At 44.9% G+C, this 19,975-nt stretch overlaps 1 protein-coding gene across 1 annotated transcript in view; it reads right to left on the bottom strand.

Moving 5' to 3' along the window:
- Positions 1 to 19,975, bottom strand: part of MYO5A (myosin VA) — a 276,256-nt gene that overhangs the window by 18,119 nt on the left and 238,162 nt on the right. The window contains exons 32-37 of the mRNA XM_075345778.1: positions 10,888 to 11,086; positions 5,574 to 5,667; positions 5,208 to 5,354; positions 3,776 to 3,930; positions 2,075 to 2,164; positions 681 to 831 (exon numbers count right to left, since the gene is read on the bottom strand). Of these exons, the coding sequence (XP_075201893.1) occupies positions 681 to 831; positions 2,075 to 2,164; positions 3,776 to 3,930; positions 5,208 to 5,354; positions 5,574 to 5,667; positions 10,888 to 11,086 (836 nt within the window). The remainder of the gene's footprint in view (positions 1 to 680; positions 832 to 2,074; positions 2,165 to 3,775; positions 3,931 to 5,207; positions 5,355 to 5,573; positions 5,668 to 10,887; positions 11,087 to 19,975) is intronic.

The following is a 19,975-nucleotide window of genomic DNA, read 5'->3' as shown; positions in this document are numbered from 1 at the left end:
CCTCAATGTGATTGACGCTGGCTGATATGTACTAACATACCCGATTAGCAATAAATATTAACTTTGTAACGCCATGAGAGGGTATGATCTGAGAAACATGAATTTTCTGGCTTCTTTTGGATTTTATTGTACATTTGTTACTTCAGGAGAATGAAAGTTTAGATGCCTATTTTTTCCTTAAAAATTGTGGTAATCTTTGAACCTTATCTATGGACACCTGACGCCCTAGCATGGGCATAAGATGTGAAAGTTCCAGGTATCAGCTATAGTAGGCAGATGGATGATAGAATAGGGAAAGATGGGCTGAGCACTGGGTATTTCTGGAGGGAAGAAAAAGAGCAATGAAAAGTGTCAGCTAATTTTTGTCAAAAATTAAGTAATAAAACAGTCTGTATGTCCTGTTGGAAATGGGCTGTGATTTTTTTTTTTTTAGTATATAGAAGTTAGTTAGACTAGAGCGCTTGGATTCTGACAATCCCACCAAGCGTGAATGAGTATGGGGGATATTGGAGAGACAGTCGCCAACCGAGCATCAGTCTGACAGCGATCTAAGGTGGATGGGAACCTTTAAGATACATTTTATTCTTTCAATCTATTATAGTCCTAATATATTACCTTTTTCATGGTCTAGCATTACTGACATGAAAATCTAAAAATCGGAATATTTTCACATTACTCACCGATCATTGGTTGTAGGATATTCTCAAGCACTCTGACCAGCTGCTGATAGATCTGAATAGCTAAATCACTTAATACTTGTCTGTACTCCGCAAGATCGAAATTTGTCAGACAATGATCATTCTGCCGATTTGAGTTGTGCTTCATAAATGCCTGGATAGAGTGGAGGGTAAAGGGTCATAAACCGGCTACAATATCTGTCTGATTATCTTTTAATTATTTCAAATAGATTAACTTTCTAAACAATGTATTTTGGTGTTTAAAAAAAAAAGGGGGGGGGGGATTATGAAAATACAAGGTGGTGTATAATTCAGACCCCCAGTCACAATTTATCAGCTGTCAACAGAATAATGAAATAACACACAATTCTGATTTAAACCTTATTAATATCCCCATGGAGCCCATGTATCTAGTCTAGGCAAGAAAAGGGACTATATTCTCAAGAGTAATAAGAGCGTGTAGAAGGTGAGTTTTCCAGCTCCTTTCACAGGGTGCTGTGTGGTGGCCATTGTTGCGGTGATTGTGTCAGTGGGGCGGTGTGGCCTGGAGTCTTCTAGGCTCAGTCCTGCAGCATGGGTATTGTGAGGAATTAGTTTACCTGCCCTATTGGTGCACTGTCACTGTGGCGCTGGTTGACATGCGGCGCCGCACCTTGTAGGCCGGTTTCACACATCCGGCTTTTTGCCGTTTTGCCGGATCCGCCGCTCTCCCGTACAATGACAGAGCAACAAGCGCCGGTCACATGCTGTCATGTGACCGGCGCATGTGACCCGGAAGTTACAGCGCTGTCATTGTACTGTATTAACTGTACGGGAGAGCGCCGGATCCGGTAAAACGGCAAAAAGCCGGGTGTGTGAAACCGGCCTAAGGCTTCAAATAAGTTATGGACCCACTAAGAGGTTTGCCATGATGTGGCAGTGGGTTTCCTACAGTCTGATCAGAACGTTAAACCAAGAACCTCATGTTCAGGTATATAAAATTTTTGCCTAGCGGTATTAGATCAAAGTAATTTTTCAATTTTCAAATTTTTGTATGTGCGGTCCATATCTTTTTCTACAGTTATGGCCTCAAGTGTAATGAGATGACCATATGTGTTTCGTTTATGCACAGGCGAGGTGGTAAGAGTCTGATCACTATACATCCCATCACTGGGACTTTGCTGATGTCCTTTCCATAAACATTTATTATAGGGGCACTGTGCATGGGTGACGAACCCTCAATAAATATTAAAAATTAACCCATACAAAAAACATCGTACTGATGGAAGAAAAAAAAAAAAAAGAGACAAATGAAGATCTGTATCAAGTATTTGATATTTCATTTACACTTAAGAAGTAAATTTATGATTTGTAACAAAAACAGCTGTAGGAATTTTCAAGAATCAGAGGAAGGTTACCTCTTCCCCGCTGTACTGCTTCAGACAATGGAGGAATCGGCAGGTGTTGGAAAGCCAGAAAGACACGGTCTCAAAGTCATCCCCCCTTTTCTGTTATAGGAAATAAAAAGTAAAGAAAAAACACAATTAAAATACAATCATGTACTGACAAACTGATAAATGACTATTAAATGAATGAATTAAAAAAATGATAAAATGTAAATAAAAAAAAGTAGAATTGTGTATATAAGGCAGAATGCAAGAAGTAAACTATAAGTAGAAATGAATAGTTTACTGTGAGTGAACAAAACAAATTGGGTAATTTGTTGTCTGAATGTTACAGGTAGATTGGAAGGGTTAAATGCTAATAAGAACCAACAGACTAAGCCGCCTTGGCTTGAGTCGGCCGGATAACCACGCCATTGTTCTGAAGCTGAAAGATGCCACGATGCAGAACGTCTCACTCTTTCAAGGGATGGAGTGACTGCCATTTCTGGCTTGGAGCCATCTTACATTACAGTCTCAGTATTACACTTTTTTTTGTCAATAATATTATGGCCGCAGTCATGCTGAGCGTCTTGCATCATTGCTTCTATCCAGACATTGTCTCTATGGACTCCTTCCAAAAATAGAGCACATACACGGTGCCTGCTTTGATCATGAGCCACAATACCCAGAGTACTGACAAATAACCAGTGGAGATATTTGCCAAATTTCTTTCTATGTACAAGAAGAATAATAGTGCTATTCCATGCCTCAATACAACTTTTTCAACTTTATATACCATTTTATGTGTGAGATGACCAAGTGAAGTTCTAGCTGTCCACTTTGGATATCTTGATGCCAAGTTCTCCAATGATGATGTTCGGCATCAATAAACCTGCCTCCCCTCCAAGTCCCACTTAGGATCCCGGGAGCAGTGCTGTTACCCAGCTGTGACTAACATGTCCCATAGTCAAGAGCCTCCTCAGCACCGAATAGTTAATGCCATGTCAACAGTGTGACAATGTGCTGAAACTGACTAGATGCCCCGCCACTGCAGCCCCAGAATGTAAACAAGCGGCAAGTGGTGTTAATGCAGATTCCGGTGAGACACTATTTTTCAAGAAAAAAAGTGGTATGAACATCTCCATTAACGTTCAGATAAGTGAAAATCACTTTAACCTACATCTTTAGACTAATTTACAGCATATAAATCTAGATTAGTATTTCACAACTAAAATCCTAAGGCTCCTTGTAATGTGATTGGGGCACGATTCCTTTTAGAGTATGTGCATACAGTGCATTTTTATTGCGTTTTTTTAATGCATTTTTAGTGCAATTTTGTCACAAAACTGCAACCAAATCCTTATGCCAGCAAAGTCAATGAGAATCCTGAAGTTTTGTGCAATTTCCTCTTTTCCCTTTCAGATTTGGTGCAGAAATAAATCTGCAGTATATAAATTCTTTCAGCGTTTTTGCAGTGTTTTTCCAACCTAGGATGCATAGAAATCACGTATGCAAAAATGCATAAAAATGTGGGAAAATCTAGGCAAACGCTCAGCTAAAAACACACTTTTTTTTCTGTCAAAAGATGCAGATTTGGTGCAGAAATTTCTGCTAGCACATACTCAGCGTGCACACATAGCCTTAGAGTAGGGTGGGCATAGTGATTTTGCAGAATTGCTCAACTAATTAATAAAACACATTTTGATTTTTCTGTGAAAGAAAACAATAACTGACCTTCAAGATCTTTTTGATGCCATTAATGGTAGATGTGAGCAAGGAACGGACTTTCTGGTCATCATTCAGGTAATCAGCATGCCGCACACACATAAAAAGAATGTATGCTGGCAGGCCAGGGATAAGGTTCACAGCAACACCACGGGGCTTCAAGTCTGGTATCAGAGAAGATAATAAGAAGCATTAAGAGGTTTTCTAGGCACACAGATTATCAAGAATAATGAAGGAAATTAAGAAACTTCATCAATTACATGGTGCTAAAATTCTGCTCTGCTCCAGAGCAGTCATATGTGATGTGACCTCCGGTTACTTACTGACCACTACAGTCTGTGCAAAGCACAGAGTACAGAGATTTCCGGTCTGTGCTTTAACCAGCAGCTCAGCCAGCAGCTCTGCACAGTGATGTTGGGAATGTCACTATTATCTTGCCAAGGATCACAGGCCAAAGGGGATGTGTTCAGGGTGAAAAGGAGAAAAGGGAGAGCATATTCCCGACTCCACAAAGATCAAGGAATCTTTTTAGCTTATGACTTCAGCCAGAGGGGATGGTGCAATAAGCGACTACATAATATGAGTCATTGCTCAGCCTGTGTCATGCCAACATCAGCCCTTGCAACATTACTGACTCCAGGATAACACATGCCGGTCAGGATAGCACATACTAGGTGAAGTGGGAGGCATATGTTAGGAGGGAGAATCCATGTGGACATTGATTTATTCATTTTCAGACTTTATAGGAATCTTCAGATGTTTTTTTGTAGGTTGAGTGGACGACCACTGAGGGTGATGTGGGAGAGGAACTTAGTGACTCATGAGACAGGTACAACTATAGTCTAAATGCACAAAGGAAGGTCAGAAACTTCAGGATATAAACAATAAACCACTGGCTGCAGGGGGTTGAATGAGAGCTAAAAAAAAATGAGCAAAAAAAAGATTCCAAACAGGGTTTGGGAATTCATGATAGAGACATAGTTTATAATTTTTTTTTTTTTTTTACATGACAGCACTTCTAATGGAGAAAATGTTGACGTATAGACACAATGTTTAGTGTACATTATCCTTAAGTATTGATGGGCGAATAGTAACTATCATGTTCAGATAATGCTTACCGAATACCAAGTATTATTCCAGTATTCGTTGCCCCAAGAAAAATGCTCGGCTTCCCCACTAACTTATTAGGTTCATTATTCGTGACGAATACTGGAATAGTACTTTGGGGTTGATCACGAATAATATGAGCACAAATTGTTACTATTCGCCCATCAGTATAAGACTTACAGCCTTTTCTAATATTACATAGAAACCAGCAGCCTTGAACTATTATATCATCTACACTTGCATGGCTCACAGTAAGAGCGGTGAACAAGTGCGCTCAAGAAATATCATATACAGTTATCGCACATGGTGTAATATCTACACCTTTAATGTTTACCCAGTATAAGGTTCTTAATCAGCTTCGGCTCATCTTCCCTCTTGTACTCCAGCATTCCTTGGAAGTCTTTCTCTTTTCGGGGAATATTCAGCGGACGTATCGGCTCATCCACTATTTGACCAGGAGACACGTTTTCCATTTGACCAACTACAAAAAGAAATAAGCCTATATTAATAATCATATACAATAATAAGTTAGCAAATCACCTAGTGAATTGTGAGTGGTAATGGTTACCAGCGTCTGAGAAAAACTAATTAAGGTAACGTATGAAATGGAAACGACTTTCTAATTAGACGCCTTAATTGAAATAACAAAATTGTACCACCTGACACTACACAGCGATTCATCTGAAATCCGCAGAATTACCTTCAAGCTCTCCTATTTTCTTTGCAAACACTTTCAGCTGCTTTTTCAGCTTCCTGACGGTTTTATCTTGCTTCTCTAGTTGCTCCATTAGGTCCTAGAGATGATAACAATCTCTCAATAACACCACCCTTATTAAACATAAGCAGATTCTGTTAGTAAAAAAAACATAGCTGAAGATCAAGAAAGAAACCATGTCTGCGGGAGGTTCTCAGTCACTTAACAAACCATTTTGATATTTTCATTCACCACCAGGTCGGTTTAAATAATGTATGTTCCATATGTAAAAATATTTACCCGTGACTGTCGTCTACCATTTATGGTGACACTCTGGTCCTCCTCCACCATCTTGTGACCGCAGCTCTGACTGGCCAGAAGTCACTGATAACGGCCAGTATCTCTTTTCCGGTCCAGCGAACAAACGGTGAAGTAATCCGACCAGTCACAGCTCCGATCACGTGGTGCAGAAGACCACCAAAGCAGCACTGGGAACAGAAGAAGATGGCAAATGGTAAGTATTTGACTACACACAGGGAACATACAATATGGATACCTATGGTGGTAAAATAAATAAATTAAAAAAAAAAAAAAAGACAAAACAGAATTTACACTGAGTAAATGAGCAATCCAGGCAAAATCCTCATTCATCAAGTGAAATGATTTTTACTGAAGTTTACTTAAAAATCATCACTCTTGGCAGCGCATCATCCTGTGAAGAAAGGAATCGCGTGCCGAGAACAATTGCAGCCTGTGAACAGTGACCCATGTAATACACATCGTTCAGTGCGTATAGTGTAGAGTGGTCTACCTGTATAAACAGGCTATTAAATGACCAGTGACTGGTAAATACAGTGGGGGAAAAAAATATTTAGCCAGCCAGCCACCAATTGTGCAAGTTCTCCCACTTAAAAAGATGAAAGAGGTCTGTAATTGACATCATAGGTAGACCACAACTATGAGAGACAAAATGAGAAAACAAATCCAGAAAATCACCTTGTTTGATTTGGCAAGATTTTTTTGCAAATTATGGTGGAAAATAAGTATTTGTACACCTAAACACATGCAAGATTTCAGGCTCTTACAGACCTGTAACTTCTTCTTTAAGAAGGTCCTCTGTCCTCCACTCATTACCTGTAGTAATGGCACCTGTTTGAACTTGTTATCAGTATAAAAGACCACCTCAAACAGTTACACTCCAAACTCCACTATGGTGAAGACCAAAGAGCTGTTGAAGGACACCAGAAACAAAATTGTAGCCCTGCACCAGCCTGGGAAGACTGAATCTGCAATAGGCAAGCAGCTTGGTGTGATGAAATCAACTGTGGGAGCAATAATAAGAAAATGGAAGACATACAAGACTACTGATAATCTCCCTCAATCTGGGGCTCCACGCAAGATATCACCTTGTAAGGTCAAAATGATCACAAGAACGGTGAGCAAAAATCCCAGAACCACATGGGGGGACTAGTGAATGACCTGCATAGAGCTGGGACCACCGTAAAAAAGGCTACTATCAGTAACACACTACGCCGCCAGGGACTCATATCCTGCAGTGCCAGACGTGTTCCCCTGCTTAAGCCAGTGCATGTCCGGGCCCGTCTGAAGTTTGCTAGAGAGCATTTGAATTATCCAGAAGAGTATTGGGAGAATGTAATATAGTCTGATGAAACCAAAGTAGAACTGTTTGGTAGAAACACAACTCGTTGTGTTTGGAGGAGACAGAATACAGAGTTGCATCCAAAGAACACCATACCTACTTTGAAGCATGGGGGTGGCAACATCATGCTTTGGGGATGTTTCCCTGGAAAGCAACCAGGGCGACTAATCTGTGTACTTGAAAGAATAAATGGGGCCATGTATCATGAGATTTTGAGTGCAAACCTCCTTCCATCAGCAAGAGCATTGAAGATGAAACGTGGCTGGGTCTTTCAGCATGATAATGATCCCAAGCACACCGCCAGGGCAACGAAGGAGTGGCTTCGTAAGAAGCATATGAAGGTCCTGGAGTGGCCTAGCCAGTCTCCAGATCTAACCCCATTGAAAACATTTGGAAGGAGTTGAAAGTCCATGTTGCCCAACGACAGGCCCAAAACATCACTGCTGTAGAGGAGATCTACATGGAGAAATGGAACAACATACCACCAACAGTGTGTGCCAACCTTGTGAAGAAAACGTTTGACCTCTGTCATTGCCAACAAAGGATATATAACAAAATATTGAGATTAACTTTTGGTTGGTTTGGTTATTGACCAAATACTTAATTTTCCAGCAAAATTTGCAAAAAAATCTTGCCAAATAAGACAAGGTGATTTTCTGGATTTGTTTTCTCATTTTGTCTCTCATAGTTGTGGTCTACCTATGATGTCAATTACAGGCCTCTCTCATCTTTTTAAGTGGGAGAACTTGCACAATTGGTGGCTGACTAAATACTTTTTTTCCCCCACTGTATTAAGCAATCGGTGGTTGTTTAGTGCCGCCAGTCGGTGTAAACAGACCCTTTTACACAATGACCAGCAGGTATTGTGCATGTGTCCTATTCTAATCCCTGACTTACTGTCCCAGCATCTAAAGATCCTTTATGATATGCTAATGAGCACAGAAATTAGTTGCAAGGGTGTTATGTCCCCTGACTAGTCCATCCTCTTATGTTAGCATGCCCACAGGGGCGTGCTAACATGTTATTCAATGCCCATTGCCCAGCATTATCGGCGGCGACACACGTACCTGTGTCCGTTGTCACCGATTCAGATGCCGGGTTTAGGCTCAGTGCGCATGATCAGAAGTCCCATCACTTCCAGTCATGTGCACTATGAAGCCAGCTGTACGTGTCTAGGCTTCAGAGATGTCTAGTGCACATGACCGGAAGTGCCGTGACTTTTGATCATGCGAATTGAGCCTAAACCTGGCATCTGAGGCGGTGACAATGGACACAGGTACACGCGTCACCGCTGATGACGCTGGGCATCGTGCATTGAATAGCATTTTAGCATGTCCCTGTGGACCTGCTAACATGCTAAGAGAGCGGACTAGTCGGGGGAAAAACGTCCTTGCGACTAGTCCCTGCGCTCATTAGCATCTCATAAAAGGATCTTTAGAAATACTTTTTCTAAAGATCTCTTTATTATGCTACTATAGGCTGGGACAGTTGAGCAGGGATTAGAAATATGCACCCACAACTGCTCATGGCTACGGGTACATATTGGAACTGAAAGGTTCACTTTAAATTATGAACCCCATTCCATTTGATGCTAAAATGACTTCACAGAAAGGACTACACCATATCAATTCTCATAAAATGCTTAGATTTCAAAACAAATATTTTCATAGGCGAGTACATGATTATGCTATACAGATACAAAAAGATTTGTTTCAAACCAGACATTTATGCGAGTGATGGTTTAAGAGTCCCCGTGGGCACTGCACAAGAACTGGCATGGTATCACTTAACACAAGGGTTAATTCTAGAGAGAAATAACCGGATTAGGAGAAGAAATTAAGAGATACTTACTCTGTTCACAAGCAGGATTTACCCTAATGAACTCTAAAGGACAGCACTATACAAATAATGTGATTGGCGCACTCCGCATGCAGTCTTGCTGTTAGCTGGAGTTAGTACGAAAATGTGCATTTATCACAGAACTCAACATGAAGACATGAGACGGAAAGCCGTGGGGTAAAGAAAGAGCGCCTGCTCTTCACACAAACGCAACTAGACAGGCAGCCGGCTGAATTACTGTTAGTTCTCTAGGACACGGCTAAGGCGACAGAACAATCAGGTGCGTGATTTACATACAATGATCCGTCTGTAAAGTGAAATCCGGTACGACTGATACTTCATTGGATCATCTGCATATAACTCCTCAAAATACTGAAAAAACAGGCAGAATGGATGGACCCGCTGGCTGCAGTAGTTTACTTAATAAACGCTAACAAGTCCAGAGACTGTGGATCACACCAATACATTATAACACTTTGGTAAATAACACAACTTCATATTCTTACACAAGTCTTATCAACAAGTGTCGTGCCAGGAAGACCTAGAAACTAAGGGTCTGTATGGATGGACCAAACGGTGGCCTTGTAGACTGTGAGCCCTCGCGGGCAGGGACCCCTCTCCTCCTGTACCTGTCTGTGTCTTGTATTGTATTGTGTATGATTATTGTACTTGTCCCTATTATGTATACCCCTTTCACATGTAAAGTGCCATGGAATTGATGGCGCTATAATAATAATAATAATAATAATGGTACAATTGCTGATTGGCAAACTTTTACCAATTGGCGGGCATTTAAATATTCAGATCAAAACAAACTATGTGCACTGAGCGTGATATACTAGACTATACTAGATCGCACAGTGCCCATAGCTGCCATAGTTCTGGGCAGTGTTAACACAGGACGATGCACCGCCAAGAATGATGATATTTTGTGCTGCACAAAAGATCATTTCACCAAACGAACAAGCATTTGGCTTGTTCATCGGGTGATCGTCAGGGTGTTTACACGTCAAGATAATTGTGAAACAATCATTTTTAACAATGCTCATTCACAATTACTTTGCCGTATAAATGCAGGTTACCTTTATTCTGTGTATAAGGGCTATGCAGAAGCCATATGTGGCCCTGGAGACCGTCTGCATGTGATTCTTCAGATGTTGGCAGCTGTAGACACTATCATGCAATAGTGGCACCGGGGAAGTCCTGGCATTTCTGCTACTTCGTAAGGGTCAAACTGATTTTATAGTTTAGATTTCTACTTTTCAGGGTGGATCAACATCATGTGTTAAAGTCTGTTATATCTAACCATTAAACATGTCTATTTTGTATATACCTTTAATGGGAATTACATGGGGTTTTTTTTTTAAAAAAAAGTCTTTGCTCTTTACACCTGCATGTAAAGTAGGGCAACTTAAAATAGTAGCATATTTTAACTCTATTTTCAATGTATCCATATGGTTTAACTAATAAGAAAACCTTGCTAAGTTGGCCCTGTGGTCTCTAGCACAAATCGGGGTTAATCTTTCTTCTACTTCTTGTTAACTTGCCAAGAACTATGGGACTGATGGAAAACGTCTCCAGGAGGAGACTACATAGGCTAGATTTGTAGTCTGCTACCATGGAGAAAAGTCTACAGAGATGGTCTGGATATATTTAATGAAGGCCTACACCATTTTCTCCACCATAAATATGCAAATGAGATTAATGCCTTAATGAAGAAAGCAATGATTATACATGTGTAACTGTATGATATATGGCGTGTAGTGATCTAAGGCAGGAGGTCAGCTGTAGGTTCATTAGCAGTCCTCTTATATTACATACCAAGTTTTCATTGGTCAGCCGGGTGATTTCATGCTGTAAGCTGGCTTCTATGCGAGCCTCAGGAGGCAGCTGAAGATTTTGGGCAAGGAGCTGTTGCTGACGATTGTTCTCCTCCTTAAGACCCTGGATCTCTCCTCTTAGAGATTCCACCTCGTTTTCATAGCTCTTCTTCTGAGCTTGTAGCTGCGTCTCGAGTACCCTATAATGCAGGAAGACAACAGTAGATAGTAAAAACACGCACCTTAAGATCCCTCACAAGTAAGCAGAGCGCCTGCTGCAAAGCTCCATCGCCCCTCAGCACTGCATGCTGCGAAACCCATCACAATGGTTAGAGCCGCCACTCAGGACAGCACCAAGCAGCAGATAAAGGCGTACGAGAAGGAAAAGCTGAGGCGGTACACAACAAAATCATTATGGGTAGCAGGTCAAACACAAGTTACATCACACCCATTAGTAAACTGCAACAAATAACGGCACATTTCTTAGAGGGTTAATTTTGCAGTCACACTTGTTATGGCGAATTAAAGATGGGGGAAAATACTTCTGATTTTCTTTTACAAAAAGGCTATTTATCTCATGGAAGTTCACTATGGCTGAAATCAGACATTTTTAGCAGCGTTTGTCTAATATGTAAGGATGACCCTCAGTCTACAGATTGTTTGCAACAAGGTGAGCAAGAAATGTTCTTAATAAACGAAAACTAATTGAACACAAAGGCAGAGGTCCAAAGCCCGCTGCTGCCCATGTGTTCTGCTGTTTCAGTGCTGTCTATAGGGAGAAGGTGTTACGTTGACACATAAAAGTACAATCTTCCTATGACAAAGATGAACCAGAAGAGCACAGAACAGTAACTATGAGCTCCTTAGGCTTCAGGCCTGTAACTGCAAGCACTGACAATATAGCACAGACATAAGGCTCTGTTCACATGTCTGATCGCACATTCCGTTTTTCTGTTCCATTTTACAGAAAGTATATTTATATTAAATGCCTGCCAATCAGCTACCAGCAAGCTGATCAGCGGATATTTAACAGCCTGTTCAGACAGGCCGATTGCACTCTCATATACACAGAATGATCATTAAAGCAGCACTCCATTACTTTTTTTTTTATTTCACCCATGGAATGGTATCACTAATGTCTGTTCCCTACCTACAGCATTTACCAGCCGCCACATGCTGTTCTTCCAGGCACCAATCTGACCTGCTCTGTCATCTTGTGACTGCAACACCTGACTGGCCGGAAGTCGGAGCCAACAGTCACTATCTCTCTATGTAAAGGTTACTTTACACACTGCGATATCGGTCCCGATATCGCTAGTGTGGGTACCCGCCCCCATCTGTTGCGCGACACGGGCAAATCGCTGCCCGTGCCGCACAACATCGCCCAGACCCGTCACACATACTTACCTGCCCGGCAACGTCGCTGTGACCGGCGAACAGCCTCCTTTTTAAGGGGGCGGTCCGTGCGGCGTCACAGCGACGTCACTGAGCAGCCGCCCAATAGAAGCGGAGGGGCGGAGATGAGTGGCCAGAACATCCCGCCCACCTCCTTCCTTCCGCATAGCGGCCGGGAGGCAGGTAAGGAGAGCTTCCTCGTTCCTGCGGCGTCATACGGAGCGATGTGTGCTGCCACAGGAACGAGAAACAACCTTGTTACTGCTGCAGTAACGATTTTTGAGAATGAACCCCCATGTCACCGATGAGCGATTTTGCACGTTTTTGCAACAATGCAAAATCACTCATCGGTGTCACACGCAACAGCATCGCTAATGCGGCCGGATGTGCGTCACCAATTCCGTGACCTCAACGAGTTCGCATTAGCGATGTCGTAGCGTGTAAAGCCCCCTTAAGTCTATGAATGCCTCAATCTGGCTGTCATAGACTTACATTAAGAAATGGCTTCCGGTTTATCCAGCAAGCACTGGAGCATTTTGGCCTATCACAAGTAGCACTAAAGGACTGTTAGGTTGCTGAGAACAGTAGAAGAAAGTGATCAGTAAGTATTATACCAGGGAACATTCATTGGTAATACCACTCTGGGGGTGAATTGAAATATAAACATTGGAGTGGTGCTTTAATATGATCGTTCTGTGCACATAGACTACAACTGTTTTCAGCAGCACATGTCCTGTTTACACAGGATTATCTACTACAAAGAACGATAAGTTTTAAATAAACTTAAATATCATTTCACTCAATAAATTAGCATTTTGCCCATTCGTCGGGTGACTGGCAGCCTGCTTCTCACTACCCTATAATTGTACCCTTCGAAAAGCACTTTTTGTTTACGTTCTATATAACGGATACCATAATAATCAATGGGGCCCCTCTCGTGTGTGCATAACCGATACAAAGGAGCACGCATTCTGCATGTCTATTCTGAAACAGAGCAGACAGATGAAATGTCAGAACGGACACTGTGAACAGTGCCTAATATATTAAATGCATATTTTTATTTGTCGTTTATGCCAAATGATCTCTAAAATACCATTTTTAACAGCTTGCCAATTAAAAGGTTATTTTGGCTCTGCTAACATCTAATTGATACCTGCCAGGACACCTCTGCGGTCAGTAGGTATCACTAATAGGGTGGGCGCACATCACCTACTGATCATGCACATGTCCTGGTAGGTAAGGTCCCTTTCACATTGCGTTCTGACCTGCATTCAGTGGTCCCGTCGGGGATTCCATCTCATATATATGTACACGTTGATGTGCCTACTAATTTGTCAGCTGTGGTGTTCCCCTCCCTCCTTCATTAGGAGGCGTCCCCTAAACCTCTATTGTGAATCTCACTCTTGTGTATATAACATGCGATCTTTCCTTGCATAGCACCTATGACTAAGGACTGCTTTTAAATTCACTGTCCGAAACGCGTAAGGTGTTTCATGCACTTTGCCCCATCCCTCTGCTAAAGATGTACGCTTTTGTATATATTTTTATACTGATTTTCCAATAAAGCTGAATTTTTAACTATGGAAATTAATGCTGGATCCAACCCTCCTAACTATGACTGACCACAGCCTGGCCTCCTGATGGATCACGAGCAAGCCTAGTCCTGCTGCACAAAGCTATATGGTAAGCTGGAGTTTCTCCCATTTTCTACAGTCTACTATGTCTGGGTTAAAAGTGCTGGAAGAGACTGTAAGCACAATTAGGGTCTTATCCTAAAACACTGTTAGCAAAGGTGCTGTAAGGGTATTATCACCTGGTGTGGTTGTGAGAGTCATAACCACTGTAATTGTGTAAATACGGCTGCAACAGAATTCTCGCGGAGATGCAGTTGAAATTTGGAGAGAAAAGGGTTAATAAACCGCGCTGCCGTAGAAAGGAGGATCCATGTAGAAGGAATGATTTTATTTGATTTTATATCATTTGTCCTGAGGAAGAAGCCATAAGCCTTTGAAACGCGTAAACAATCATTTCTACATGGATCCTCCTTTCTAAGGCAGCGCAGTTTATTAACCCTTTTCTCTCCAAATTTGAACTACTATGTCTGGGTGTCGGTCGCCAGAAAGCATATACTCCCGCAAATGGTGCATGACAGCACACGCTGATTCCGTCTGCACAATTATAGTCAAGGGCCCCGTGGGCGCATACTTTCGAAACCCGTTTTGCGGGAGATTCAAACTGAAGACCTGACAGGACCACTGAACGCAGGTCAGAACGCAATGTGAAAGGCCCCTAACAGTAGATATGACAACACCGGCCAGACTCACCCCCAATACAGAAAAGCAGAGAGAGAATATAAAAATTATATTCTACTGAACCAGTTAATAAAATAGCAAAAATAATAAAAGAAGAGTATAAAATTATTTAATTTAGCATTAGCAAGAAATATTCTACTAAGCAAATGATTTCGTGATCTAATATAAAAAGTGAAATGACATGATCAAAATGAAGGGAATTTTGTTTACTTACCGTAAATTCCTTTTCTTCTAGCTCCTATTGGGAGACCCAGACAATTGGGTGTATAGCTTCTGCCTCCGGAGGCCACACAAAGTATTACACTCAAAAGTGTAACCCCTCCCCTCTGCCTATACACCCCCCCGTGCATCACGGGCTCCTCAGTTTTGGTGCAAAAGCAGGAAGGAGGAAACTTATAAATTGGTTTAAGGTAAATTCAATCCGAAGGATGTTCGGAGAACTGAAAACCATGAAACAATTGAACATGAACAACATGTGTACACAAAAGAACAACTAGCCCGAAGGAAAACAGGGGCGTGTGCTGGGTCTCCCAATAAAAGCTAGAAGAAAAGGAATTTACGGTAAGTAAACAAAATTCCCTTCTTCTTTATCGCTCCATTGGGAGACCCAGACAATTGGGACGTCCAAAAGCAGTCCCTGGGTGGGTAAAAGAATACCTCGATAACAAGAGCCGACACGACTCCCTCTTACAGGTGGGCCACCGCCGCCTGAAGGACTTGCCTACCTAGACTGGCATCTGCCGAAGCATAGGCATGCACTTGATAGTGCTTTGTGAAAGTGTGCATACTAGACCACGTAGCTGCCTGACACACTTGTAGAGCCGTTGCCTGGTGCCGCAATGCCCAGGACGCCCCCACGGCTCTGGTAGAATGGGCTTTCAGCCCCGAAGGAATCGGAAGCCCCGAAGAACGGTAAGCTTCAAGAATCGGTTCCTTGATCCACCGAGCCAAGGTTGACCTGGAAGCTTGCGAACCCTTACGCTGACCAGCCACAAGGACAAAAAGCGCATCTGAACGGCGCAGGGGCGCTGTGCGAGACACGTAGAGACGGAGTGCTCTCACTAGATCTAATGAGTGCAAATCCTTTTCAAAGCGGTGAATTGGATTAGGGCAAAATGAAGGTAAGGTGATATCCTGATTGAGATGAAAAGGCGATACCACCTTAGGGAGAAATTCCGGAACAGGACGGAGAACCACCTTATCCTGGTGAAAAACCAGGAAGGGGGCTTTGCATGACAGTGCTGCAAGCTCCGACACTCTACGGAGTGAAGTAACTGCTACTAGAAATGCCACTTTCTGCGAAAGACGTGATAAGGAGACATCCCGCAGCGGTTCAAAAGGCGGTTTCTGAAGAGCCGTTAGCACCCTGTTAAGGTCCCAGGGTTCAAGCGGGCGCCTTTAAGGTGGGACTATGTGGCAAACTCCCTGCAGGAACGTGCGGACCTGCGGAAGCCTGGCCAGGCGCTTTTGAAAGAATATTGAGAGTGCCGAAACTTGCCCCTTGAGAGAACTAAGTGACAACCCCTTATCCATTCCGGATTGAAGGAAGGAAAGAAAAGTGGGTAAGGCAAAAGGCCAGGGAGTAAAACCCTTATCAGAACACCAGGAGAAAGAAAATCCGCCAAGTCCTGTGATAGATCTTGGCGGACGTCGGTTTCCTGGCCTGTCTCATAGTGGCAATGACATCCTGAGACAACCCTGAAGACGCTAGGAGCCAGGACTCAATGGCCACACAGTCAGGTTGAGGGCCGCAGAATTCAGATGGAAAAACGGCCCTTGCGACAGCAAGTCTGGGCGGTCTGGCAGCGCCCACGGCTGACCCACCGTGAGATGCCACAGATCCGGGTACCATGACCGCCTCGGCCAGTCTGGGGCGACGAGAATGGCGCGACGGCAGTCGGACCTGATCTTGCGTAGTACTCTGGGCAGCATTGCCAGAGGAGGAAATACATAAGGCAGTCGAAACTGCGACCAATCCTGGACTAATGCGTCCGCCGCCAGAGCTCTGATCTTGAGATCGTGCCATGAAGACCGGGACCTTGTTGTTGTGCCGTGACGCCATGAGATCGACGTCCGGCGTTCCCCAGCGGCGACAGATCTCTCGAAACACTTCTGGGTGCAGGGACCATTCCCCCGCATCCATGCCCTGACGACTGAGAAAATCTGCTTCCCAGTTTTCTACGCCCGGTATGTGAACTGCGGAGATGGTGGATGCTGTGGCTTCCACCCACTGCAGAATTCGCTGGACTTCTTGGAAGGCTTGACGACTCCGCGTGGCGCCTTGGTGGTTGATGTATGCGACGGCAGTGGCGTTGTCCGACTGGATACGGATCTGCCTGCCCTCCAGCAACTGCTGGAAAGCCAATAGTGCCAGATACACTGCCCTTATCTCCAGGACATTGATCTGAAGGAAAGACTATCGGAGTCCAGGTTCCCTGAGCTCTGTGATGGAGGAATACCGCTCCCCACCCTGACAGGCTCGCGTCCGTGGTGACCACGGCCCAGGCTGGGGGCAGGAAGGATTTTCCCTGTGAGAGAGAAGTGGGAAGAAGCCACCACTGAAGAGACGTCTTCGTTGCAGGGGAAAGAGAGACGTTCCTGTCGAGAGAGTTCGACCTCCTGTCCCATTTGTGGAGAATGTCCCACTGGAGCGGACGCAGATGGAATTGCGCAAAGGGCACTGCTTCCATCGCTGCCACCATCTTCCCCAGGAAGTGCATGAGGCGTCTCAAGGGGTGTGACTGAGTCTGAATCAGAGATTGCACCCCTGCCTGCAGTGACAGCTGTTTGTCTAGTGGTAGCTTGACTACCGCTGACTGTGTATGAAACTCCATCCCTAGATAGGTCAGAGATTGGGTCGGTGTCAACTTGGATTTTGGGAAGTTGATGAGCCACCCGAACTGCTGGAGGGTCTCCAGAGCGACGGTAAGGCTGTGTTGACACGCCGCCCGAGACGGTGCCCTGACTAGGAGATCGTCTAAGTAGGGAATCACCGAGTGTCCCTGAGAATGCAGGACCGCCACAACGGATGCCATGACTTTGGTGAAAACCCGTGGGGCTGTCGCCAGGCCGAAGGGCAATGCCACGAACTGAAGGTGTTCGTCCCCGATGGCGAAACGCAAAAAGCGTTGATGTTCTGGTGCGATCGGCACATGGAGATAAGCATCCTTGATGTCGATCGATGCAAGGAAGTCTCCTTGTGACATCGAGGCGATGACCGAGCGGAGAGATTCCATCCGGAATCGTCTGGTGCTCACGTGTTTGTTGAGCAATTTGAGGTCCAGAACGGGACGGAATGATCCGTCTTTCTTTGGCACCACGAATAAGTTGGAGTAAAAACCGCGACCCTGTTCCTGAGTGGGAACGGGGGTCACGACTCCTTTTTTCAGAGCATCCACTGCTTGAAAAAGTGCGTCTGCTCGCGCGGGGATGTTCTGAAAAAACGAGTCGGAGGACGAGAGCTGAACTCTATCCTGTAACCGTGAGACAGGATGTCTCTCACCCATCGGTCTTGAACATGTGGCCACCAGGCGTCGCGAAAGCGGGAGAGCCTGCCACCGACCGAGGTGCGGTTCGGGGATGCCGTGAGTCATGAGGAGGCCGCCTTGGAGGCGGTGCCTCCGGCGGCCTTTTGGGGGCGTGACTTAGACCGCCACGCATAGGAGTTCCTCTGGCCTTTGTCCTGTCTATTGGACGAAGAGGACTGTGGCTTGGCGGAGGGACGAAAGGACCGAAACCTCGATTGTATTTTTCGTTGCTGAGGTCTCTTAGGTTTGGACTGGGGTAAGGAGGAGTCCTTTCCCTTGGATTCCTTAATAATCTCATCCAATCGTTCGCCAAACAATCTCTCGCCAGAAAACGGCAAACCGGTTAAGAACCTCTTGGAAGCCGAGTCTGCCTTCCATTCGCGCAGCCACATGGCCCTGCGGACTGCAACAGAATTAGCGGATGCCACCGCTGTACGGCTAGCAGAGTCTAGGACTGCGTTCATGGCGTAGGAAGAAAACGCCGACGCCTGAGAGGTTAAAGATGAAACCTGCGGGGCAGACGTACGTGTGACCGCATTAATCTCAGCCAGACAAGCTGAGATAGCTTGGAGTGCCCACACGGCTGCAAAAGCCGGGGCAAAAGACGCGCCCGTGGCCTCATAGATGGATTTCACCAGGAGCTCTATCTGCCTGTCAGTGGCATCTTTTAGTGATGAGCCATCTGCAACCGAAACCACAGATCTAGCCGCCAATCTGGAGACTGGGGGATCCACCTTAGGACATTGAGCCCAACCCTTAACTACGTCAGCGGGGAAGGGGTAACGTGTGTCAGTAAGGCGCTTAGTAAAGCGCTTGTCCGGAACCGCTCTGGGCTTCTGGATGGCATCCCTGAAGTTAGAGTGATCAAAAAATGCACTCCGTGTACGTTTGGGAAACCGAAACTGGTGTTTCTCCTGCTGAGAGGCCGACTCCTCTATAGGAGGAGGCGGGGGAGATAGATCCAACACCTGATTGATGGACGAGATAAGATCATTTACTAAGGCGTCCCCTTCAGGTGTATCAAGATTGAGAGCAACATCAGGGTCCGAGCCCTGAGCTGCAACCTCCGCCTCGTCCTCCAGAAAGTCCTCAAGCTGGGAACCCGAGCAGCGTGAAGAAGTCGGGGAAGATTCCAAGCGAGCCCGCTTAGGTGGTCTGGGACTGTGGTCCGTGGAGGTTATGAAAAGTGCGGGAATCTGGGGTCCCCACAGTGATCAGTGAGGGGGGAGGAAGCATACAGGATGCCCCGGCCCTCACATCCGACGTCAGGTCGGCTATCCCGCCCCTATCTCTGATAGACAGGCCTGGGGGCGGGAGTTTTTCCACTAGGCCGCGATGAAGCCGGGGACTAAATTTAATACCGCGGCCGACAAGCAGGCGCGGTCGGCGCGGTAGTCCCCGGTCTTCACTATTCAGCAGTCAGATGCGGCGTCTGGAAACCAGGCGCTCCATACACCATCCCCATAGGGACACAGAGTACCTCGTGGATGCAGGTCCCTGTCCCTGAAGATAGATAAGCTCCTGTCCAGCAGATTCCCTCAGGGGCTGCGGAGGGAGCACGGTCCCAGAACCTGGATGACCGCTTCGGATCCCACTTCTACCAGAGCCCTCAGGGATGGAGAAGGAAACACGGCATGAGGCTCCGGCCGTCGTACCCGCAATGGGTACCTCAACCTTAACAGCACCGCCGACTTAGTGGGGTGAGAAGGGAGCATGCCGGGGGCCCCGTGGGAGCCCTCTTTTCTTCCAACCGATACAATCAGCAGCTGCTGCTGACTAAAATGGAGATGTGTGAGTGGATGTGTGCCTCCTTCCACACAAAGCATAAAAACTGAGGAGCCCGTGATGCACGGGG

The sequence above is a fragment of the Anomaloglossus baeobatrachus genome, chromosome 4 (assembly GCF_048569485.1).
Source record: "Anomaloglossus baeobatrachus isolate aAnoBae1 chromosome 4, aAnoBae1.hap1, whole genome shotgun sequence".
NCBI lineage: Eukaryota > Metazoa > Chordata > Amphibia > Anura > Aromobatidae > Anomaloglossus > Anomaloglossus baeobatrachus.
Note: the sequence above shows the minus strand (reverse complement) of the source record. Positions and strands in the feature narration are given on the sequence as shown.